Here is a 24,182-nt window from a genome sequence, read left to right on the forward strand (position 1 = left end):
ACAGGAGAGCAGTTACGAAGGAAAAAGCACCTGCTGAAAAATGTCGAAAACGCAGGTTCTCGTTTTTCGGCTGTAACTCTTCATACCTTGCTCGCAGCGTATTGGGACTGCGCTCAATCGTTTTCTCTCGCAAAATTACGTAGGAATAGTGCACGAAAGAATTCATTCCAGCACTTTTCAAAATCGCGAAAATTTTCGCCAAAAATGCAAAGGGGTTAGCCTTACTTTTTTTTTGGGCAAAAAACTTTTGGTCTCAGATTCGATTTAAATGACCCTTACCTGACTAATTGGACACCCTGGAACTCAGAAATCGCAGCGAAAAGAGCGTGGGATCAACAGGAGAGAAGTTACGAAGGAAAAAGCACCTGCTGAAAAATGTCGAAAACGCAGGTTCTCGTTTTTCGGCTGTAACTCTTCATACCTTGCTCGCAGCGTATTGGGACTGCGCTCAATCGTTTTCTCTCGCAAAATTACGTAGGAATAGTGCACGAAAGAATTTATTCCAGCACTTTTCAAAATCGCGAAAATTTTCGCCAAAAATGCAAAGGGGTTAGCCTTACTTTTTTTTTGGGCAAAAAACTTTTGGTCTCAGATTCGATTTAAATGACCCTTACCTGACTAATTGGACACCCAGGAACTCAGAAATCGCAGCGAAAAGAGCGTGGGATCAACAGGAGAGAAGTTACGAAGGAAAAAGCACCTGCTGAAAAATGTCGAAAACGCAGGTTCTCGTTTTTCGGCTGTAACTCTTCATACCTTGCTCGCAGCGTATTGGGACTGCGCTCAATCGTTTTCTCTCGCAAAATTACGTAGGAATAGTGCACGAAAGAATCTATTCCAGCACTTTTCATAATTGCGAAAATTCGTACTTATAACACCAACGGCTGAAAGATCTCCAGTCTCGAAACCGATTTGAACGTCAATTTGACTTCAAGGAATCTGAAAATGCACGTCAAGCACAGTGCAGACTAAGCAACTAAGGAGAAACCCAGAAATCACAGAGAAATATGTTCATCGATCGCAACTCTAGATGAGTTGAGTACCGTGATCGGGGACTGATGACAATGTATTATTTCCTCTAACAAAGTTTCCACATCAGGATCGTCAGAAAAGCATTTCAGTATTTATTCAATTTTGCCACATTTAGACTGTGGAAATTTAAAAATAATAACATTTTACCTCCGCGATTATTGGTACCGATAATCATTACGTATAAGAATTGTTGTGCAGGAGTCTTTTTTCACTTTCTTGACTTTCATAATGAATTTAAATAGGAGCAGGCGAGTTTGTGTGTTTTCATTCAAGAAAAAGTCCTTCAACACTCACTAGGAAATACATTTTTTTTTATTACATACAGGTACTAATCTACCCTCTGAAAGAGTCGTTTGTTCAAGACGCATAATTAGAAAATTCATACATCAATTAGTTCAGCTTGTAGTGTTTGTTCACGTTAAAAGTTTCTGTTGTGTTACCCAAAGTGGCTCTGGCTTATCAAAAATTCAAACGCAATTCAGTTTCTGGTTTTTACACATACGAATTTTGATACTTTGTTCACGATATAAATGAGAGTAAAGGTTGTTTCAAAACTTGATATTCCAATGAGTGACAATTCTCGTTGAACTGTTTTGTTGGTAACAAATTTTACACTAGTCTTTCAGTTGCGAGTTATAGAAATACATGATTCAGTTGTAATAATGAAGGGATCAATTGTTTTCCCCAAAACTTCAAATAATGTTAAACATTCGTAAATATACAATACTATCTTACAATAATTTATACAAGAAACATCTAAAAATATTGCTGTCAAACAATCTGTCACCGCGATTCTATGTGCTAACAGAGTTCGTCTTCGATGGATTCAAATTAATCAATATATTAGAATTCTCCGCCAATTCCGTTATGCTAACGCGACCCCTCTGCCGGATGAATTTTGCAACAGCCTCTAGTTCTCCTGTTGAAATGTAAATAAACTTTCCTCGGTCATCAACGACTCCGGTAAGATTACCATCAGCCTGCAAATTCTGTATCCTCTCAATAACACTGACGGTCTTCATTCTAAAGTGTGCTGCCAAATCCTCAAGCACAACAACTTTGTTTACTTTTATATAGTCTATAAATTTAGTCAACAAATTCTCTTCTTCTGTATTTTCCCCATCCTCGTAGCCCTCCTCTTCAACGCTGAAGGCCTCCTTCATTTTCATGTACTCCTCGTACTCTATTCTCTCCTTTTCTTCCCTAGCTTTCTTCTCCGCCTCCTCCAGTTTAGCCTCTTCCATCCTCTCTTTTTCACTCTGTTTATCCCTTTCCTCCTGGAGCAACTGATCTCTCTTTCTCCTCTCCTCTCTCTCCCGCTCCGCGGCTTCCCTCTGTAGCTTTTTTTCTGCTTTAGCTTCCAGCTTAGCCCTCTTTTTAGCTCCTAGTTTGCTGTCTGCTAAATCTATGTCCCCATCCTCATTTTCATCGTTCGCATCATTGCTGTGATCCGATTCGTTTCCTCTTCTAGCTTCAGCCGCGGCATTGCCTCGCATTCTTTGCCTCGCATTTCTAACTCCCGCCGCACGCCTTGGCTGTTGCCTGTGCGCCTGAGCTCCTCGACCTCTGACATCTGCTTCGGGTGTGTCTGAAATAAAAAGTAAGTTAAAAACGGATTCTCAATACCAGTATACCAATTCTAACATCAGAATTCATTCCAAAAATCTTCTAAGAATTGAGCTACGATGAGTATATTCGATATTCAAACAGCTGTTCCAGTTGCTTATAGGTTATGGTGAACAGCGATTTTTAAAATCATCGAAACGATGTCTATCAATAGTATAAAATCATTTAAAGATGATAATAATAACCACTTCAAATATTACCTGCCTTTTTCCTGGAAAATAGGGCCAGGATAATTAATAATACGACTAGTCCCGTCACGACAGTCACTAGCAGGAGAACGTCCATGATTGTTGTTGCCACTAGTCACTGGTCGGTAGAATCGAAAGAACGTCCGTTGAAAACGGGTTTCTGATGAAAATTGGTCATTTGAAATTAAGAACAACTATTTTAGCAAGGTTTCAATACTTTTAAACGTTTTAATCAACCCCCGCCTTTTCTTTCAACTCACAATTTGTATCTCAAGTACATTCTTTGACTGGCGTGGTATCCGGTGACGGCAAATGGCTGGAACGAGAAATGAGACCGTCGTCATCCGCTGACGTGTGTCATCTGTGTTTCATCGTCGGTTTCGTGTTTTGTGTTTTCCGTCGTCTATTCGTCCGAGATTAGAAAATAAATAATAGATCAATACACACAATTTAATGAAGATGTGGAAATGCTTTAGTTCCTTTGTCGTGCTCAGTGTTATATTCCTCGAATATTCGAGCGGACTTTATTTCCACATCGGTGAAACCGAGAGAAAATGTTTCATAGAAGAAATACCCGACGACACTACCGTTCTAGGTTTGTAGCAGACAGATTTCAACTCGTATTTCTGTTCCCACCGCTCTCAAACGTCCTCGAATTCGCTCAACACACGCTATTTCATTCGTTGTTGCCCCTCTGTTGGCTACTTACACCGATTTTTGATAACCTCATACTTGTACCCCGTTTTCTCAATCCCTAACCTAACCTACTTTGAACTAACCTCGCTGGCATTTCGGAGTAAAGTTTTTACCAACTGAGATTTAAAACTAGTTGACTTCATTTTGATTATGCAATTCTTTTTGTAACGGCACACGACGATCAACGGATTAGCTTTATAATTTTACGCTTTCTCTTATTTCGTCTTTATCAAGTTAACTTGCCTTTTTTTGTTCTTAGTGAACTACAAAGTCGAACTGTACGATCCAAGGAGCGGTGGATTCATGCCTAGCAGTCCTGGTATAGGAATGCACGTCGAGGTCCGAGACGTCGATGACAAAATGATATTGTCGAGGGTCTACAGTTCCGAGGGACGCATCTCGTTTACTTCTCACACACCTGGAGAACATGTCATATGTTTGTACTCGAACAGTTCTGCCTGGTTTAGCGGTACTCAGTTGGTGAGATTTAATTCCTTTATTACTTTCTTTAACGCTTGAATGAATACGTAGTGGCAAACTAGCGAAACAAAACAATGAGCTATTCAGTGTTGGTATTTTCATAGATATAATATTTTTAGCTACTACATCCTTGACACCTCAATTACTGATTGGTTATTCATTTTGCAGAGAGTTCATCTAGACATACAGGTTGGGGAGCATGCTATCGATTATGCTAACGTCGCACAGAAGGAAAAGCTGTCCGAACTACAGCTCAGACTTCGTCAGCTGCTTAGCCAGGTCGACCAAATAACCAAGGAACAGAATTATCAAAGGGTAATTGGCAATGAGAAAATACACATTCTGATTATTTTAACTAAATATAATATTATTCAGTCTTACCATAATCATTACGATACAATATTCAATGTTTCAGTATCGTGAAGAACGATTTAGACAGACGTCGGAAAGCACGAATCAACGTGTCCTGTGGTGGTCGCTTGCTCAGACAGCGATTCTTCTAGCAATGGGTGCATGGCAGATGAAACATCTGAAAGGATTCTTCGAGGCAAAGAAATTGGTTTAAAAGAATCCACGCGTCTATACGTGTATCATCTAAATATCGTGCATTTGTCACGGTGAATAAAATACAATTTGTTATCATTTTTCAACATAAAAAATTTCAACACACTGAGTCTGATTGTTTGGTACATATACACATCAATGTCTTAACTTTGTAGTCACCGGCGGCATTACCGAGGTCTACATATAATGCCCAAGTACATATTTCGATCATGGATATTAATCAACTAATTTTTACTATCAAGATTGGGAAATATTGTATGACAAGTTAATCCGCAACTGTGTATGCCATTGAAATGTTTATAATAAAATTATCTATTTATAAAGTAAAGATATGAAATTCTCTATGATTATTTATCAATTATTTGCGCTTGATCCTGCATCACGTCTGTACGTGATGGTTGCATATAGTAAGGCGGATTACGCTCGATTTCGTATAAAAATTAACTGACCAACTAACAAGAATAACAACCATCGTCGAAAATTAGAAAGGACGTTTTACTCCGTTATTAGTGAACAATTATCCTCGTTTGATCTTTAAAAATGTGATGGAACGTCTAATCATCGTGGACATCGTATGATCCGTGACAAAGGGTAATTCTTCCCGCTTGTATTCGACGGCGTTAAGAAATCTAGCGTAAATTACAACTCACATTTGCCTTGAAAGTCCGAGTGTCCTGCTCCTTTTAGCAGCGACGACATCTTGTTAGCACCACTTAGCGACTTTATACCAGATTTGTTTAACGCCGACGATAATTGTGGCGGAATATCATGCTTGATTAACGGCCTCCGCGTACGAAAATGCAAAATTTAATTATCCCCCAACGAGCACGGCTAGTGCGTTTTATATTTACCATTAGCATGGTACATGTCACATGTGCTAATGTTTATTTTGAGCACCTTACGATCCGATAACGACGTCTATGTGCTTACTTATGGCGTAGAGAAACGCCGGCTTGAACATTCGTGGAAAACTGTGTCAAGAGTAAGAAAACTTGACCCTGAAAATCCGCAGCTATCCAAATGTTATTAACTACATGTGATATGTTGTATTATTTCGTAATTTATGGAACTCTGTGTACACAACGGTTCTTTTGACTCGCCGACCGCAAGGTGTCTGAACGTAATTTAAGGATGTTTGATTTGATTTAAAAAAAAATTTATGTGACATATACGTCGTGCCTCGTCAGTTATTCCTGTTTCCCAAACACGATGGCTGCTATAATGTACACAAATAAGCTATTACGTACCTATACTACATTGTTTTACCGGTTTTCACAACACTAGCAATAATTGCATCACTTTCGTCGCCAGGGTGTGGTGATTGTGTATTTTCAATTTCTGGTAAATTTTTTCAGATCTTCAAAATTGAAAACACGAAAGTGTAAAAAGCTAATTAATTTAGCCGCAAGTCTAGTTCGATACATGTGAAAGTCCAATTTATAGGTCATGTGTACAAAAAGTGACGCGCTTTGATATTACAACTAATCTTGTAATAATATCACTTAGTTTATACAGTTGTTAACATTTTGTCGTACGTACAAATAACATTGGATTGTTGGTCTTGGTTAATTACACATATGTATATCTTTAACGCAAACAGTTAATAAGGCTAAACTTAGCAATCAATGCAGATAATAGCAAATGGGTTCATTGGTGAAGTAAAAGACTGGTGTTTAGCGTGATGGGTGAATTACTTCGATTGCAAGTTGGCAATTCTTCCGGAGCTTATCGCTAAAAAAAAAATCGGCAAATTATTTCTCGCGATAATTATAAATCAGTCAGATTCATCGTAATCTGCCAAAAATATTTTCGCGTACGCAATAGGTAGTCGGTACAAACTCGATGCGAAGCTTGCGCCATTACCACAATAACCCGACATAAGTACACCTATGCATTGACGCGTGACTTATATATCAGAAGTAAAACCTAGGCGACAGGTGGATTTATAAACAGATATATATTTATGCGCCCATCTCGATGTCGCTGCAATCAAAGATTGTAGGCAAACAAGTACCTATAGCTAACTATACGTGCATGAGTCAGGTTGATAATCATCGGGAATAAATTTTAACACAGATACCGGTATCTGCTCTCCGGATGATAACAAAAGCTCAAAAAATATCCGTCCAGCTGCACCCGATTTTCGCTTATACCCCATGCATGGAGGTCAGGTATGGAAGGGTACGAATTGAGAGGAATGGCGACCATCCTCTATTGTCGCGAGAAAAGCGGTCACGGGTCACGGAGAAAGAAAAGTTCACTGTAACATTACTTGAATTTTTATCGTCCGTTGACTCTCTTATCAGTCACATGGTGTGTCGATTTGTTTTGCTCTCCCTGCTATGCTTTCCGCTGAGCCGAGTTCTACCAGATCTAGTCCAGCTTTATTTTCACGTTTCTTCGTCACGTAAGGAACCGGCTAAAACCATCAGCCGTCTTCGCAGTGGGCTCGATTTTTTTTACCATCTATCACTCAATGCCTGTAACGGTGAGTAAGCCATATCATTAGACGATCCACAGTTGGAGCGAAGAACAATTTACGCACACTCTGCAAGTTCGCGTAATTTTTAGCGAGCCATAGGTGAAACTTCAATCTATTTCCGGTACAGGTATTTCAATAGTTCTCGTCGGCAGTAATTATAGGTTTCTCTAGTATTCGCTCGGTGCTTTACTTTGCCTAATAATGGCGAGCTCCCTCTTCTTCTAGATCAACTTACACCCTCAAAAATTGATTAATTTCACAAATAAGCCTCGATGCTTACGAGACAAGCATTAAATTAACGTTCACTCTGTTTCTTACGTTCTTTGTAAATACCGTTTATCCGTGGACAGTGTTTATCGACTGATTCTACTGTTTCAAACAAATTCAACTTTTCTTTATCTCTACTTGGCCGGTTTAGAGGCAGCTTCAAAAGCTCAGCGTCGCGACAATTAGGAACTTAGACTTTGTAAAATCTACTTGATTTTCTTGCAGTGACGCAAGTCGCTTCACCACACATCGGAACCGTCGGCATTAATAGCGATGTAACTATCGTTACTTCAAGAAGAATAGACCTCTTTGAAGCGTTGTCACCTAGCTAAGAACTATTCACGCATTGTTCACGTGTGTTATTGAAATTTTCATGAAAGTACCTCCACCGTTAGGTTTCTCGCAAAAAATTCCGAACCACACAGAGCCATACCACCATACCATGGTTCGATCATGTTATGGAAGAAATGGACACACGTACCTGCATGTAATTATAGATCATTCAGGTTTGATCCCGCGTTGATGTACACGTATAATTTAAACCGACAGATGAAAACAATATCGTAATCGAGATGAGACTTGCGTAAAATAAAAAAACGGTAACCACCTCACTTCTTCCTGCATCGCGTCCAACAGCGCAGGGGCGCGCTTCGTTTACGATCCTTGGCCTGACTCAGACAACACTGGTTTAGTTTATCGTGAGCACACTGCTCCGGGTTTAAGTTCAAACAGACGTACCTACTCTATATAAAAGTTATGTACATAACACCGTTCGTACATACATGCATTAATTAACAAACAAACAGCGAAACACGTAAGAGGTATGTAAGGTACGTGTGTACCTAGGTACGTACCAACGGCCGACTTGGGTCTTCGGTTCGAATATCGCTCAACAGATCTTGCCTTCCTACTGATCCCGCAAACTTAACCCACCTAGATCCGATCCGGTGGTCGCGTCGGCGCCGAGGAAGGTGGAGACGCTGTATAACAAGGGGGCATGCAGACGTCGGGGGGAACTAAGAAGATATCGTTAAGTGGCTGCCGATACGAGACCCGCGGTCTTTGGATCAGTGCATATCTACCTGTCCGCGGAGTTGGCCATATTCGAATAGCGGATGTAACCCTCCATGTAGTTTCGATCTAGTTTGATAAAAGAAAAGGTCACCGTAACCGTAACTGTTCCTATTTTTTTTTATTTTTATTTTTTTTTTTATTTTTTTTTTTTTGTTACTTATTTTCAATCCATACCGCGAACGCTGTAACTTGTGTGTGATAAACTTCCCTGAAATTATTCCGGTGTACGATGGATAGGATTAACCGCAGGAGGAGAAAGGCGAAGAAGCCAAAGGTATATAATACTTCATGGACTCGTCGAAACGTCTATTAGATATTTGAGAAACACTTTTACACTGATTCTGGTTATCATCAGCTAATTTTGAAAGCTTCCTCGAAATTCGAATGTTCCTGTCAATGGACATTAAACTGTATTTTTTTTTTTTTTTTTTAAACCTTTTCGGAACCGTGAAACTCATAAGGGTTGATCAAATTTTTCACACATTATAGGAGTGAAGGTCAATGATATTTTTCAGCAATCGTACTCAGCCCGAATATCTGCCAAGTTTAACTTGACCACAAAGAAGTTCTATACGGATTTCACCGAGAAATGATTTGAGTTTGTTTTTGCTGGATTGAGAGAAGAAGATCGATGCTGAGTAATCAATATTTATTCAATACTCACGTTTTGTCGCGATATCTAGGGTACAAAGTCTGTTTTTTTCCAAGCACCTGCAGGGTATCAAGAAATCAAAGATTAACCGCAAAGTTGAGCATTTCTAATTTGGTAGATTTTTGATTTTTGCAAAACTTATGTTTTATGCCACGTTGATACAAAGCGGATTTTAAATTGGGGCTACGAATGAGATGTTCGCGATTAATAATCAATAAAGATGTGATAAATTTCACGTTATTATTTATTACACTAGGTAATATTTTCGATCACGAGCATATCTAGATTCAAGATTAGCGCTTAGACACTGATCACAAGTTTCAGAATTTCGCGTACACGACTCTGAGTTTCGAAAATATCGCGTTCCTGATTTATCAGTGAAGGTTGATTTCAATCTTCACGCGTTATCAGTTGGCATTATTTAGAAAAGCCTTGGTTAAAAACTGGGAGGAGAAGCCATTCATGTGAAACGGTAACATGCCTCTGTTGTTTACGCACTCGTGTCGTAATTTAGAAATATGTATTCGTGATACATGAATTATTTATTGCAGTAGGTTTAAGGCCGTATTTCACTAGTAATACCCGTCTATTCGTATCGAGTACCGTTGGCAGTTAAAAACTCGATAATCATACTTTGAGCCGGCGTCTAAGCCACTAAATAACTTAATCCAGACTCATCGACAGGTTTCGATAAGGAATAACAAATAAATCGCTCACTGTGACTCGAGTCACGAGGTTCAAGTAATTCGCCATCAGTTTCAGCTGAGGCCAGACAATGATTATTTCACGCTTAATTTCACTCGCGCAGCTTCTCCAGAGATATATTATTATAACGCAATTAGGAACAATACGCGGTTGAAGAGCTTATTTATCGCACAAGCAACACAGCATTGTTTTTCAGTTTGACCGACGCGCAGTGCTGCAATTTAACGCACTCTCGACTTGCTTAGTTGCTGATGATCACTGCAGTCTAGAGCGTTATTTCAAATAATTGTTTTCAAAATTTCACGCCCAATGAAAGGATTCGTATTCTCACTGAATGGAAACAGCTGAATCAATATGAATTACTAACAGCTTTCCATGGATGACTTGACATAAAAATCTAGGATATCAAAAATTAGTCATCTGAGAGAATTTGAACTTTCGAAATGAAAAGTTGACGAACTAGTCAGCTCTCCAACATCTCTTAACTGTTTCAAACTAAAACAATTTAGGCTCATGACTTTGAAGCCGAAGATGAAAGTAGACCCAAGTAGTTTTTTTGAGCTACTAATTTTTTATTTTCTTTTTGATGATCTGTATTACTACACGATAAGTTATTACAACCAGCTGTTCGACATTCTCGGTATTAGATATTTTTGGATATTCTTATCTTTGCAGAAATGTTTACACCTAGCTTCGACTGTTTCATCACGTCAATTTCTACTTGGTCGTTTATACTGAAGTTAAAAAAATATTATCAGCGAGAAATACTTACCGTTGTATTGTAGTCCTGTAAGTCACTCTTGAGTGTTCAAGCAAATAGTGTGACATTTTTAGATGTGGCCTGAATTACATTTCGTCTTCCGAATGAATAACGTATACTGAATGTAAGTTTTGAGATGGTGTAAATAAAAAAGGGCTAAAAAACTTACCACATCGTTTATTCCATTTTTGCGAATTATATACGAATCTTGTCTGCTTTACTACCGGTCGAGGCGTAATCGTACATGAACAACCAGTTCATCTGTCTGGCAATCGCTGAACTTACATGCTAATGCGCAAACATCAATCAATCAGACATGCAAAAATTTGGTCGACAGTGATTAATTTCGAGCTGCAGTTTGTTGTTACCATTTTACGCACAGTAATAGGCAGTGAGTTACGTAATCGTACGTCTGTATTAAGTGGTGTACGTTGGTCACGTGTGCGCACAGTTGTTTAACAACCGTGTTATTTTCTGTCGTTTATCCGTAGTAATGCGGAAAACCGAAAAGTGACTCGACCAAAGGCACTTGCGCAATGAATGACCTGAACCTATTTTTCTTACACCATTCATATCCTATCTCAGAATCGATTGTCCAATGCAGCTGAAGCAAGCCGTTAAACAAACTTTAATTACAGCTCGTATTTAAGTGCAGGGCATTTAAGTAACTGTACGTTCAAAACAGTCCAAGATTTTCAATTTTCATAGTAGAGATTATGAAAAGTTTTATTGCCGGTTATAAAATTCTCACCCCACGATAATTCAATACACCGCCGACTCAAAGTTTCAAGGTCAAGAATATGAGAAAAAAATCAGAAATCTCTGCGCCATTGCAAGAAATCGTATGAAAAATTTGAAAAGTAATGACTTTCCCGAGAACTCGGCTCGGACCAAATTTCTAAACTGAACTAGGCTCAATCTTGATAATTAACTTCAAAACTGCTCACCTTTTTCCCCGATATAATTAGTATACCGTACGAAGTATCCCGGTCTCCTCGGCCAGCGCGTGGGCAAGCTTTTACGAGCTTAGCTGCTTTCAGACAGCCGGAGTTTCCTGCATGCGAGGCCCGGCTAATCAGACTCAATCGACTGACTCGCACACACCGACGCACAGATATTCTGTAGCCCTGTCCCTCTCAATTCATTGCACAGAAGCTGCTGTTGTCCACCGTTGATCCGTGGGACGTACAAGTGGCCAGTTTCGAGCCGGAGGGGCTAGCGCAACGTCGCGGAGTGTCCCTGTCATCCATCGTCACAAGTCCGGACGTCCAGACACCGTCCGGCAGAGTACTCCGGACACCCTCGCCCTGGTACAAGCCGGGCACAAATTCTCCAGCACCAAACACCGCCGACACAGATCAAGGCGCCTTGACCAGCCCCGAGTGGCCTCTTCCTTGGTACAAGCCTCTGAGGTGAGCGAAGACCAAGTCTTGCTTGTCGTTGGTGTCTAAAGAAGAGTTAAGCCTGACGCATTTTCGCACCCCCCAATTAGGTCGTCGACTCTCGACACCCCTCGAGGATCGACGCAATCTGTACCGCCACTGAAACCTCCGCGAAGCAGAGCGAATTCGCGAGGACAATCGACGGACTCGGTGGATAATGAAACCGGTTCAAAAACCGACGGGAATTTTACTCCGAGTGGGGTAAAAGTACCCATCGTACAGTTTCACCTAGAGGATGAAAAGATACCTCCGGTAAAAACGAACGGGGTCCAGTTTCACGAAAGGGAAAGAAACTTCTTATCCGTACCGAAAATCGTCGTAAGCGAAGACTGTGATACCGAGGAATCGCCCAAGATCAAGGAAAACGGAACCTTCTCAAACAGTTCGATCAAACTGACCAACGGTACTTCGGAAACGGAGAGTCAGTATGATTCAAAAAATCCGGGACAACATCCTCTGTTGATCGTTGAAGGGAAGTACAGGACTTCGGTTGAATCTATCGTCGAGGATCTCGTCAAGACCAGGTAACCGATTACTCGCATTATCGTTTCGGTGAAATGATGCTTATAAATATTCCGGGGCACCGTAGATTGATAGATAAACGTTTTGCAGGTACAGTCCACAGACTGCTAGACAAAGAAGACTCCATAGATTGTCACCTCGAAACTCGTCAGTGCACGAGGGAGAGGCGCGAACTGACAACGGTGAGTTAAAACTAATAGTTGACCGTTATTCAAATTCGTCCGTGGGTAAAGACCGTTTTCTATTGATTGGCTAAAAATTATAAATCCAAATTGCCGTGTAATAATTCCGAATACCACATACGTAATTACAACGTGAGGTCTGGCGAACAGTGTACAGTATGCTTGTTGGGATTAAATTCAAAGGTAAGTATCGTCAAGTCGGTATCATAGCCAGATCATCCGGTAACTTGGGATCATTTGGATTGTTCAGGATCAGCCAGTTTGCTAACCACAAAATAGGGTCGGCTGGTTTTCGCTTGCAGCACTGTGAATCAACGTAGTTAGTTACTGTAGTAGGTCAGCGTCTGAAAGTTGAGTGGTAAACTCACCAAGGTTAATCCCTCGAGCAGGACGTTATTGATCACTTCCCACAGATAGTCCGCCGCCGTTTCACCCCTCAGTAGTGGTTCTATGATAACTGAAATTGCATTCGTAGCCAATTAGGGTAAGCCTGACATTGACGGACCAAAGAAACTCACACTCCGGAAAGAAGAAGTGAATTTCTCGTTCGGCTTGCTCCCGGCTCGCACTTCCGTGAACGGCGTTCTTGAAGTCTTCACCACGCCGGCCAAACCTGGCTCGAATGCTGTCAGGGTAATAGAGTCGAGCTTCGGTTACCTGGGTGGCAAAACGAACTCCAGAAAGAATGAAAATCCCCAAGGGTACGCGGGAAGATGACCTTCGCTCACCTTCGTTGGTCCCATCGCGTGTCGCCAGTCTTGAATTCCCCCCTGCTTGGCTAAAACCATGGCGATTATCGGAGCGGACGACATGTAGGCGACGAGGTGAGCGAAGTTCACCTGCCCGTAACGGTCCGTGTAAAAGTCCGAGGTCTGTTCGGGTGTCAGCTGGAGCCACCGAGTCTGATAGATCTCGAAGCCTTCCTCCAGTATTCGGTCCTCAATTTCTTTTCTGCATGCGACAGCCTCCGGCTTGATGATAGCCAAGGTGCACTCGACGTCTGGCTCTGCCTCTTCTTCCTCTTCCCCAGGTTCGCAAGGTTTGCAGGGTATCAGGGGGTACTCCGGGACCTCCTCCTCGCCACAGAGGTACTCGTAATCTTGAGAATTGACGAACTCGTACTAGAACAGAGAGGAAAACACGTGGGGAGTTGGTTTGGAATTCGATCCGTGGAAGAGACTCGTTTCCAATCACTTCTCTGGTCGAGTCACTCGAGCATTGGGAACTCGGCGGTTTCGGTGTCTCGTCTATTCCCACGTCGTCGTTTTTCACAGGGGGTTCGAACAGGGTCATCAGCTTCCAGTTTCCAGGATCTTCGGGGTCCTGAGTGCCCTTGCATTTGTCAAAGATGTGGACTTGACTCACAGCGCAAGCATTTCCCGTGTCCGAATCACCGCTGTTCTGGTCTTGAGGACAGTCGCACATTGCGGTCCGGATGGTAATCGGTCAATTTTTTACATGCGAGATAACATGCGACTTGACGTGCCAAAGTGAAATGTCGGAGCGACAGGCGGACATTGATGCGTATTTCAATTATCCGACGATCTGGAAAACAGAGGGCAACTGATCGGAGCGTTTTTCTTTTTTCGCAAAAGATAATCAGCTGCCACTAGATATTGTACGATCCGATTTTTGAATCAGTGCATCGTATTGTATGCTATCACGTTTTAATAAGCTCCATCCTGTCTCCGTATATCCGTCTATCTTCACTTACTCTAAATAATATCTGACTACTGCGCAGATCTACGTAGCATTGAATATCCCGAAGGCAGTTCACGGCTGTATTTACCGGTGCAGCGCGATATCTAACTTTAAACAATTCAATTTTTACTATTTATTTTGTCATTTCGAATGCGAATATTCGTACTCTAACGATACAGCAAATAATTAGCTACAACGGTCTGAATTTCGTTAACCACGGCTTGTTGCGTCTGGTTTTATTTTCAGAAAATCGTTTACACGCTGATAAGCCGCCTTCATCTCGCATTTATTGCCTCGCAGATAAATTGACCGTAAATTTATTGTTAGTTTACGAATTAGGCTCGGAAAATATTACAGAACGGTATGCACACGGTCGTGTTCTGGTATTATTATTGTAGACTCGACAATTTGTCAACAATCATAATACACCGTCGCTTCTTTATTGTTTTACGACAGATTTTTACACTAAATATTTACTACGATTTTTTTACGATCTTATTGTTAGCCAATCTGCCAGAGGCGTGCGTTCGTGATAATCGCTTTAGCGTAGAAACGAAATAACTACAACGACTAATAATTGCATGGTATTGTTGTTGGTTTATGAAGCTATTGGTAAATTACTTGTTTCACTTTCAGGTCGGCCATTATCAGCCGGTACTATCGAGATTAAAAAAACCCCAAATAGCCCAAATATCGTTAGAATTGGATCACGACACGAAATCTTTGAACCCAGAAGGAACTCAAGGAAAAGCAGCATCTCTATGCCGGACAGGTTGGACAACATGGAGGGACTTGAACAGTCTATGAGACAGCAGGTGAGGCTTCGACTATTTTCCTTCGCCGGTGATAAACCTGATAGTAACCAAATTATCAACAACAGGATTCCTTAAGACAACACATGCCTGACGAAGATGACATTAAGAAATAACAGGTTTGCCGAAAATTATGCAGATTGAATCACGACCAGAATTATTCGATATCTTATCGACAATCTTGCGATCAGTGTAGATCTATTATCGATGGGATATTCCGTATTTGACATGACGGTCACGGTTCACGTTTACACGACGTAATGACGGATCCATCGCACTCACACTCGCATAACTTACACTAGTTAATTTTACTTACGAATTCTTGCTCGACACGTATTGAACACACTTCGAGTGTTGTCAAACACTTGGCCTTATCACGATTAGTAAACACTATCGAGTAAGATTCGCAGTGAAATTGGACAACCCTGCGATAGCTGAAATATTGCTGCACGATCGCGCCTCGTGCATATAAATTAAAAATCGTGCAATCAGCCCAAGTTGATTCAATCGCGAAAAGTATATATAACCAAAAAAATGGACGATAAGAAGAAAGATAATGAATACAGTTCGATTTATTCGCTCGAGAAAGACATGCAGGCTGGGTGTAGCGGATGGAGTCGTTTAAACTCTATCACAGAGGTTAGTCAAACCGTTTTTACATTAGGTTGGTGAAAAAGTTGAGCCGAAGCTCAGAATTTCTCCCTTCAAAAAATTCCGCATAATCTGAAAATTAAGCAGTTTGTTCCAAAGATCTTTCCGACTGGTTGATACACGACGTCGGTAATCCATTTCGAGGGACCTTGTCATGGTTATGATGATGTTGCACAATCGAAGCACGTTTCAGCACGAGCCAAGCATACGTGTAGCGTCGAATGACCGGTATTTTAACGAACACGCGTTCCTCCGACGTCTCTCGTGACTTTCAGAGGAGTCGAAAGAAACTAGTCGTGTCTCGATCACCTTTGGAGCGAGTCGTGAGTCCGAATATCTGCGTGCACTAGGTCAGAAATTTTTGTGCGCGAAAATACCTATATATTTTTACGAACCTAGTCGCGATAATATTTATAGACATTGGCTAGGCGGTTGGAAGACATGACACCGGCATTTTCTCGCGTGGATTTTCGGTTTCTCAAAGTTTTTGCAAATTTCGACAAGCAGGTTCGCTGCGCTGATATTGACGGTTCCGTGCGTGGTTCCGGGTTATTTATTTGACGAGAAAATCGAAGTGAGTGTTTTCAAAAGCCGTCGATTAACTCGGTGCAACGAATCGACTGACGGTCGTTTTTTAGTCGACTGAATACAATACGATGGGCGAAAAGGCAGGTGGGGACCACCTCCACGATTTGAGAAAACAAGTTCTCATTAAGGTGAACCCATGCAAAGTTGATAGTCTCTCTGAGAACGCATCGTCATTCACCTTGAGTATCTCATGCGTATGGTCACGCACACTCGGCGTATATTACTACGTTGCACGAGTAACGTGAGACTCAAGTTAACCGCGTTAGTGAAACTATGAAAGGGATTATAACGTCTTGTTCAATTATTAAACTGCACGAATTTAATCTTGACAATGAAGATCAGTGCACATACTATCATCACCGACCACCAAAAAATAATTAAACATCGGCGCAGTGTAAAAATAACCAAGTAGTTTCTACAAGGTGCGCAATAAGCCCTTTGTAACTGACTTTTAGTTTCATTATGACTGCAATAAAAAAATATTGCTTCAAAGAAAAATTCGATGGACTGTTTCAGTTGCGTCTTTCAGCCTTAGTTTCGGCATTTTTTGCTTCCGGAAATCCTTTGGTCTGTAGATTGCATAATGTCTGATGCATATTTATCTCAACAAGTATGCCATTATGTTAGACCGTACAGTTCAGCATTCAGAGATACAAAGTTATTCATACAATTGCGATCGTTATTAGGATGTACTTAAAATATCCGTTTCACAATTACTGGGTATACAGAGGTGGCGAAGAATAGCTCACGTATGTACGTACATAAATTACTTATCTATTGTCTTTTTTGACAAAAGAACGTACAAAACTCTGCAATCGTGATTTCATTTTAACGCGTTGATAAACTTGTTCACCGTAACGAAGTCGTTTTACGCATTGTTTTGCGTTTGACGAAAACTTATTCAGGATTTGAACAAAGTCTTACTCAAGTCCAACCGGTTTACTTGCCATGAATTAGTATTCTGCATCGCAATGCGTTGGTAAAGCTGAGTTGAATCGAAAATCATCACACGAGCGCGAAGCGCGAATTGCTGCAACCTACGTGCGTTGCAATAATTCGCATTCTCGCAAGCTGCGTGTACTCGGAGCATGACAATTCGCATGAAAATCGTCGCTGATTCTCATCGTAGTCATGAGATGCAACTCAAGCTTTACATATTTCGTTGTTATCGTTTCAGGGAACGAGTTCGAAATTTCGAAGAGACGACAGTGACAGTAGCGTGACATTTAGCAACAGCGGTTCAACGCCACGAGAGAGTGCTTTGGACTCTGATACCGACGACGATGTCAACGATGAGGAACTTGCCAAGTGAGTAAAATCACCACTCGAGTCCAAGTCGTAACGCACATAACCGCATTCCATCAATGACAGAGGACGCAATAAATCTAGAAGGCATATAGCGGAATTTTTATATCATACGTGAAATATTTCGACGTTGGTTGACGTCGAGCAGCATCACTTATCGAATCAACTGCCTTTATTCCCGCCCAGATAAAATTTTTATACGGTCTGTAAAACGATATGCTCAGTCGTATCTGTGACGATGCAGCAGTTCAATTAACACATTTACAAACTAGGGCTCACCGTCAGATAGCAGATGTGGTGGATCATTTGTACAATACTGCTTTAGAGTTTACTATGTATTCTGGGTGTAGCTGTGTATGTAATGCCAACTTGCCGACCTTATACACTTTCATTTTACCACTACCATGACAATTGTTCAAGGTGAAGGGGAATTCCATTCACATTTACCGCGTAACGTCTACTAGCTGTTACCTAAAAATGCTGTCATTTGGTAGAAGATCTATCAATCGATCAACAATTTTTTTCCTCTGCAAATCTATCCGCATACATTTACGTATCGCATTAGCAAATAAACGAGCAAGAAAAAGAAATGATCAGTCTGTGATGATGCGAGTTTTTAGAAGCGTCGCCTCGAAAATTTTTTGGTGAGGCATTTTGACCTTATTTATAAACTTAAATTATATGTTAGCATTTCGTAATATCTACACGGTCCTGTCGCATCTTTTTCTCATCTGGACTTTGGAACATTATATAAGTCGCAAGACTAGCCGTGTTACGTTATCTGGTCATCCAGAGTAGAAAACACTTTTTAACTAGTGTCGAAATCTCAACTAGCTCGTTATTGTTTCCTTGACTTTACCGTCTCTGAAAGTTGAGAGAAGACTGTAGATTGTACGACCTTCCTTGACCTTCACCTATCGCATTAGGTTATCGAAATTCTGGTTTCTTTATTCACGCTTCATCGGCGCAATCTGCAGATGCTCGCAACGCGCGACGTCAAAATTACTTATTCGGTGCAGTGTAACTCTCTGTGTTAGATATTGACTCGTCTGAATGCAATTATTACTTAAGCTCGTTCGCGACATGATTTTGGAATGTTACACTTTAAATCAATCGATACGTGTATCCACTCGTAGATAGTAAAAGTACAAATCGGAAAATGATCCCTCGTTATGACATTGGTAGCGCTGTTTCGGTGCAGAGGTAAGTAGTTAATCGTAAGACGGAAATGGCTTCACCCAATTAGCAACCACGACGTTCCAAATATCCGGCGTTAGCTGGTTAACGGTCCAATATATGTCTTCTTGAATCACATTACTTTTTAAATTCAAACCGAGACACCGAATCTTCTTCCTCGAGACCATTTCGTATGCCTTTATTTAAAAGCAGTTCAATTTCCTTTTTCCTCATCACTCGATTAATCTGATCAGGATCGTCAGCTAAGAGCTGACTTTCACGGATTAAAATACGAGCCGGAAGCGCACCATGACCCACAAATTAGGCTCCGTGACCCACGGGTCAGTCCCAATCATCCCCACTCTGATCCTAAACATTTCGTAAGCCTCACGTGCGGATAGCGAATCGGGGACTTTAGTGATACGAAGATCGTGGTCCTGGGTGGCACTGTAGCAGCCACATCTTTCACAAGTTTGTAATTTTTCTTACCGCATGGGTGCTAGACCCTGCAGATTTAAACCTTGGTCGAAAATCGCTATGATCGAGGTCGACGAACCGATCAGTGGATCGTGGTGAACATTTATCCGTGACAAACGCGCGTTCATCGGCTCGAATAAACTAGATTTTCACTCAAGACGTGATAAAAACTGCACAGCAGATACTCACGGAGCATTTTGCGCCTTCCAGGGTCCCGTTGCAGGCACCTTCACGTCGGAAACCGCCACCAATCGGCTTCATTTCACCGGCTCATAAAATGGCCAGGGAGACGATTGAAATTTCGGGCGGCCAGAGCGTCAACTCAACAATAACGAGTGTCAACAGCATCAGCAGTCTTCTCAAGGAAAAATTACAGCTTTCCATTCCTCAGGCGCTGCGGAGTAGCAAGAAACAACAAAATGCTGATTACAGGTATGACTCAGGATTCCCTTTTTGCATGACGGAAGTATTGTGAGGTTCTGATCACTTCTGACCTTGCATAGTAGTCATCGACGTGCTTTTCTTCAAGGCGTAGAAGTCGAATAATCATGTGCTTCCGTTTCATTTCCCAGGCTGAGGGCCTTCGTCGGTATCCTGTTCTTCAGCATAGTCTTCCTGATCGGATTCGCCTACGTTTACTACAACCAACACGTTCTTCAGAGGGCGTACTTTGAGCTGTTCAGGTGAGCAACGTGTTCCGTAACTTTGAGTAATTGATAATGCTTCTTATGGTGGTGCAACCCTATAATCAGACAACCATCAAATGCAGTGAATTGCCGGTTAGACGACGAAACGTCATTATCGCGGTGCGACATGACAACGATCTCTAATTTTCACCCAGGAAGCAATCATAACGTACTTTATACCTATAGTCCGCATGGTTGAGGTTCGTAGGCGGAGAAGCGAGTGCTCGCTTCGCATGTCGCCGTTTCAACTAGAGGCAATTTAAATTATTGATCCAAATAGCTTGTCGAGTTATCGTTGTCACGAAAGCTGATCGTTGATTTGCGGCATAAACACAGAGGCGAAACCGCCCCGCTACACAAACCAATCGACCGTTGGCACCATGAAAATTCACCTTTTATTTTCTCGTTCTAATCGCAGCTTCAACAAGAACGACCGGACGATGCACGTCTACAGTAGAAAGGGTGTCGAGCTAATATCTGCTCGATTGGGTGAAGGGATACTTCCTGAAACCGGAGTGTTTCCCTGTCTTCCCCATCACGACAGACCCGGTTCCGTATGCCTCGAATGGCTGCAGCAAACCAGACTCTACTTATCGCACACCGATCGTGATCAGGAGAGCACTCACTGCTACCATATAACATGGCAGAGTCTGAGCCCCAGCTACAACCCGAAGGACTGTTTTGACTGGTCTCCGAAACGGGGCCACTGGTACGGTGCCGGACAGACTCAGAACATGGCGTATCCGCTGGAGAAGGGCGCTTCGGATTCTAGTGCCTTTGTAACCGGAGACATAAAGAAGCACGCTTTCGGGAACGTCCTCAGGCGTTACTTCTTAAACTCGAAGGGGGCCACGATCGTCGTGGATCCCGAGTCGCCGCTTTACGTCTCGATAAACGCTAAAGGGTCGCAGGACTTCTGCATCGAGGCGAAGTACGACTCGTTCGCTTATATAAACCACCTGACGCCACTGCCGCAGCTGAACTACACGGTGTGCGCCTCGGACAACATAAAGACGCTGCTCTCGATGATAACGGAAAAGGCCCCACCGGGCGGGCCCAAGAAGGAGGACGTGGACGCCGTGAATTCCCTGATTTCCGAGCCGGTTTGGCAGATCTCGCCAACGGATGAGGCGGCCATATACAACTACACCGTGGACGTAAACGACCACGGTTTCCTCCAAGGTCACGTACTTCTCAGCGAGGGATGGCAGCCGAACTCCGGTGACTTCCATCTTGACATGGAGCGGTTCCCCACGATGGTGAAGACCATCAAAACCATCCACCGTCGCGGGTTCAGGATCATATTTTCTATCCAACCGTTCATATCCACCGAGTCGGTAAACTTCGTGGACACCGTTGCCAGTCGACTCCTGATATCCGAGCGGGGCAGTGACCCAAGGATACCAGCCTTGACCAGGTACAAGCAGAGCAACAGCGCCGCCATACTGGACATAACGAACGACAGGACCTTGCCTTGGCTCGAGGACAAGTTGCAGAGCCTCGTCAACAACTACAAGGTCGACTCATTCTACCTCGACTTGGGGAACGCTTACGACATGCCGCACTATTACAAATGTCAAAAGCCACTGACGAATCCGGACCACTACAAGACCCTCTTCACCGAGGCGATACTGAGCTCGGTACCGGTGATCGGGGTTTCCGGCGCCATCACGAGACCAAAGACGCCGGTCTTCGTTTCCCTGCCGCCGTTTCCGTCATCCTGGAAGGCGATTAAGACGGTGATACCGACGGTGCTGAGTTACGGTATAATCGGGTATCCCTTCATAATGCCCGGCGCTGTAGGTGGCGACGTCGCTCTTCCCATGTCGGACAACAACCCGAATAATGACTTCGAGGTCAATCTGCCCGACAAGGAGTTGTACCTCAGATGGTTGCAGCTCTCGACCTTCTTACCGGTAATTCGATTCACTCACTTGCCGAGCAAGTACTCGAACGAATCGGTCCTCGAGATGGCCAAGAGCTTAACCACCCTGAGACAGAAGACGGTGAAACCTCTGCTCACGAAGTACGCCCTCGAGGCGTTCGAGTTGGGACTCCCGATCATCAGGCCTCTCTGGATGCTGGATCCGTCCGATCCCGCCTGTCACGACGTGGTCGACGAATTTTCCGTTGGCGAAGAGCTCATAGTTGCTCCAATTTTGTACTCGGGTAGCAGGCAAAGGGAGGTGTATCTTCCGGCCGGAGTCTGGAGGGACGGCATCGACGGAACACTGAAGAAGGGGTCAAGATGGATCCACAACTACAGAGTGGCCGAGGACAAGGTTGCGTACTTCGTCAAAATGCCTGACAACACTAGATTTTGAAGTGATTGTGATATATCCTTGCTGCGTGACAGCGTACCTGTATTGTAAATAAAAAAATAAAAAAATTAATACAGGTATGATTCGTAAAAAGTGACGTATAGTATAATGAGGAATGCACATAGGCTGTAAATTTACTCTGTGCCATTATACGCTATTTTGCAATATCGATCACGCTATATGAGCTTTATGCTTTTACGGCTATGTCACATGTCGGTGTAAAATATCGTACGTCGTTTCATTATAAGCAATTAATTCAGTAGAGTGACAATTATATTAACAATTATAGCCAAACGCAAGTTCGATAATTAATAATAGTACTGAATTCAGCATATGAGGTTCTTTTTTTTAAATGAGTCAAGAGGCCTTACACATACGTATATACATATTATGTGATAAAAGTAATCGTTCCCGAGATGAGAAAGAATAAATACCAAAAAAGCTTTAAGGAAGGGCGGTATCAGATAATTTGATATGAATTTACATAATATAAGTAATGTGTTAACGTGTACATAATACTAATACTGAATGTATGTACAAAATAGTCAAAATAACACATATTATATACAATTTCCTATGTATGAAATATTTCTATATTAAATAAAGAACACTTTTTCTATATTTTTTTAGGATTTTTATTCAATCTTTTGGCGTTTTTTTTTTGTATGATTTTTTCCGTTTATTTCTTTTATTCATTTTATATTGTAATTATATAGCGATACTTTAGCATACATAACCCATGGAAATAATGCCGTTAAATATGAAGATATTATTTTGTCGATAATATAACATTTACTTATAATGATGGCCATATTATGCTCCTCCCACCTAACTATATATTTATCATATAAGATTTTATTATATTACCTTGCGGGGATTGGCGGGGGGAGACAACAATTTATTTATTTATTTAATTATTTTAATTTTATTTGTTCATATTTTTTGTTTTTTTTTTTCTCTGTCGTTTTTCATTTTGACTAGAAGCGGGATGAAAGCCGAAAAAATAAACAAGGAGTTTTAATATATGCTTCACGTTATATACGTATAATATATTATAATAATTAATAATAATATATATAATAACCGTTAGTCCCTACGCGACGTTTTCGTTAATCAAACAGTCAATGGGAAGCAAACATCTATGCATGCATATATATAATCCATACTTATATATACATACATAAATAAAGATAATCGAATAAATAAAGCTTTCTCAGCGTCAGTAATATTCGTATTAATTATATTTAATTATAATCATAATCGTGTTACGAAAAATAATCTTTTCTCTTTTCACCGTTCCATCGTTTCTTCAAATATGGTTACTAGGTACAATTTCTTGTTAAGATTTAGGCTCGCTTTTTTTTTTAGAATGTGTATGTATTATACATATATTTGTGTTTTGTGTAGGTGTTGCACGTGTGAGCAATCTTTTCATCCGTCGCTAGTAATCGGTAAAACTTGCGTCGTTCTGTTACACATTATACATATGAAATTCAACACTCGTTATCCGCGGCATGCCGCGTATTTGAGTTCAGCATTTTTCATGTTCTCACACTTTACTTGCCTATATTACACGCAATTTTTCAAGTGAAATTCGCACCGAAGTTCCAGTTTGCCAGGAATAAAAAATGGATACTTTACGAACGGCCTGCACCCAACATACCAGCAAAATCACTCCAACATTTATTTCAACATTTCTATTTCCGCATTACGTAGCCATTCAACCAATCGTACAAGATTTTTTTTTTCTCTATTTTTGGTGAGAAATACTGTGTATTGGCCAGTGAGAGAGA

At 41.5% G+C, this 24,182-nt stretch overlaps 4 protein-coding genes and 1 long non-coding RNA gene across 6 annotated transcripts; 2 read left to right on the forward strand and 3 right to left on the reverse strand.

Annotated features, from left to right (window-relative positions):
- Positions 1 to 1,326: 1,326 nt before the first annotated feature.
- LOC124185613 (DDRGK domain-containing protein 1) lies at positions 1,327 to 3,244 on the reverse strand. The gene is made up of 3 exons (XM_046576528.1): positions 3,107 to 3,244; positions 2,859 to 3,006; positions 1,327 to 2,620 (listed from the first exon to the last, which is right to left on the reverse strand). Exons 2-3 carry the CDS (start codon positions 2,941 to 2,943, stop codon positions 1,827 to 1,829), a joined length of 879 nt encoding a protein of 292 aa, XP_046432484.1. The 5' UTR covers positions 2,944 to 3,006; positions 3,107 to 3,244; the 3' UTR covers positions 1,327 to 1,826.
- Positions 3,245 to 3,294: 50 nt separating this feature from the next.
- Positions 3,295 to 4,914, forward strand: LOC124185616 (transmembrane emp24 domain-containing protein eca). Its single transcript, XM_046576532.1, has 4 exons — positions 3,295 to 3,441; positions 3,802 to 4,022; positions 4,191 to 4,337; positions 4,438 to 4,914. The coding sequence occupies exons 1-4, from the start codon at positions 3,300 to 3,302 to the stop codon at positions 4,585 to 4,587; spliced, it is 660 nt and encodes a 219-aa protein (XP_046432488.1). The 5' UTR covers positions 3,295 to 3,299; the 3' UTR covers positions 4,588 to 4,914.
- LOC124185619 lies at positions 4,369 to 8,536 on the reverse strand. Of its 2 annotated transcripts, XR_006871421.1 has the most exons (3): positions 8,190 to 8,533; positions 7,817 to 8,003; positions 4,369 to 7,066 (listed from the first exon to the last, which is right to left on the reverse strand). It is a non-coding gene; the product is annotated as an uncharacterized LOC124185619 (long non-coding RNA). The 2 variants fall into 2 exon arrangements; XR_006871420.1 differs by having other exon boundaries at positions 7,817 to 8,536.
- Positions 8,537 to 8,542: 6 nt separating this feature from the next.
- LOC124185603 (myogenesis-regulating glycosidase) lies at positions 8,543 to 23,010 on the forward strand. The gene is made up of 9 exons (XM_046576507.1): positions 8,543 to 8,683; positions 11,679 to 11,938; positions 12,019 to 12,492; positions 12,581 to 12,672; positions 15,010 to 15,188; positions 17,602 to 17,732; positions 19,593 to 19,814; positions 19,955 to 20,065; positions 20,487 to 23,010. The coding sequence occupies exons 1-9, from the start codon at positions 8,639 to 8,641 to the stop codon at positions 22,390 to 22,392; spliced, it is 3,420 nt and encodes a 1,139-aa protein (XP_046432463.1). The 5' UTR covers positions 8,543 to 8,638; the 3' UTR covers positions 22,393 to 23,010.
- On the reverse strand, positions 12,747 to 14,174 carry LOC124185610 (nucleoside diphosphate kinase homolog 5-like). Its single transcript, XM_046576521.1, has 5 exons — positions 13,867 to 14,174; positions 13,401 to 13,793; positions 13,191 to 13,329; positions 13,041 to 13,129; positions 12,747 to 12,976 (listed from the first exon to the last, which is right to left on the reverse strand). The coding sequence occupies exons 1-5, from the start codon at positions 14,095 to 14,097 to the stop codon at positions 12,866 to 12,868; spliced, it is 963 nt and encodes a 320-aa protein (XP_046432477.1). The 5' UTR covers positions 14,098 to 14,174; the 3' UTR covers positions 12,747 to 12,865.
- Positions 23,011 to 24,182: the final 1,172 nt, after the last annotated feature.

This window comes from Neodiprion fabricii, chromosome 6, assembly GCF_021155785.1.
Source record: "Neodiprion fabricii isolate iyNeoFabr1 chromosome 6, iyNeoFabr1.1, whole genome shotgun sequence".
NCBI classification, from domain to species: domain Eukaryota; kingdom Metazoa; phylum Arthropoda; class Insecta; order Hymenoptera; family Diprionidae; genus Neodiprion; species Neodiprion fabricii.

Bases quoted from the DNA above. Each gene is read 5' to 3' on its own strand.
- LOC124185603 (XM_046576507.1), top strand. From the start codon at position 8,639: ATGGATAGGATTAACCGCAGGAGGAGAAAGGCGAAGAAGCCAAAG. The intron at 12,673-15,009 runs GTGAGTTAAAAC...TTTCACTTTCAG, and splicing joins AGAGGCGCGAACTGACAACG to GTCGGCCATTATCAGCCGGT. The intron at 20,066-20,486 runs GTGAGCAACGTG...TTCTAATCGCAG, and splicing joins GCGTACTTTGAGCTGTTCAG to CTTCAACAAGAACGACCGGA.
- LOC124185613 (XM_046576528.1), bottom strand. From the start codon at position 2,943: ATGGACGTTCTCCTGCTAGTGACTGTCGTGACGGGACTAGTCGTATTA. The intron at 2,621-2,858 runs GTAATATTTGAA...TTTTTATTTCAG, and splicing joins ATTTTCCAGGAAAAAGGCAG to ACACACCCGAAGCAGATGTC.
- LOC124185610 (XM_046576521.1), bottom strand. From the start codon at position 14,097: ATGTGCGACTGTCCTCAAGACCAGAACAGCGGTGATTCGGACACGGGA. The intron at 13,330-13,400 runs GTGAGCGAAGGT...TTTGCCACCCAG, and splicing joins ACGCGATGGGACCAACGAAG to GTAACCGAAGCTCGACTCTA. The intron at 12,977-13,040 runs GTGAGTTTACCA...GTTGATTCACAG, and splicing joins TGCTCGAGGGATTAACCTTG to TGCTGCAAGCGAAAACCAGC.
- LOC124185616 (XM_046576532.1), top strand. From the start codon at position 3,300: ATGAAGATGTGGAAATGCTTTAGTTCCTTTGTCGTGCTCAGTGTTATA. The intron at 3,442-3,801 runs GTTTGTAGCAGA...TTTTGTTCTTAG, and splicing joins CGACGACACTACCGTTCTAG to TGAACTACAAAGTCGAACTG. The intron at 4,023-4,190 runs GTGAGATTTAAT...TTCATTTTGCAG, and splicing joins GGTTTAGCGGTACTCAGTTG to AGAGTTCATCTAGACATACA.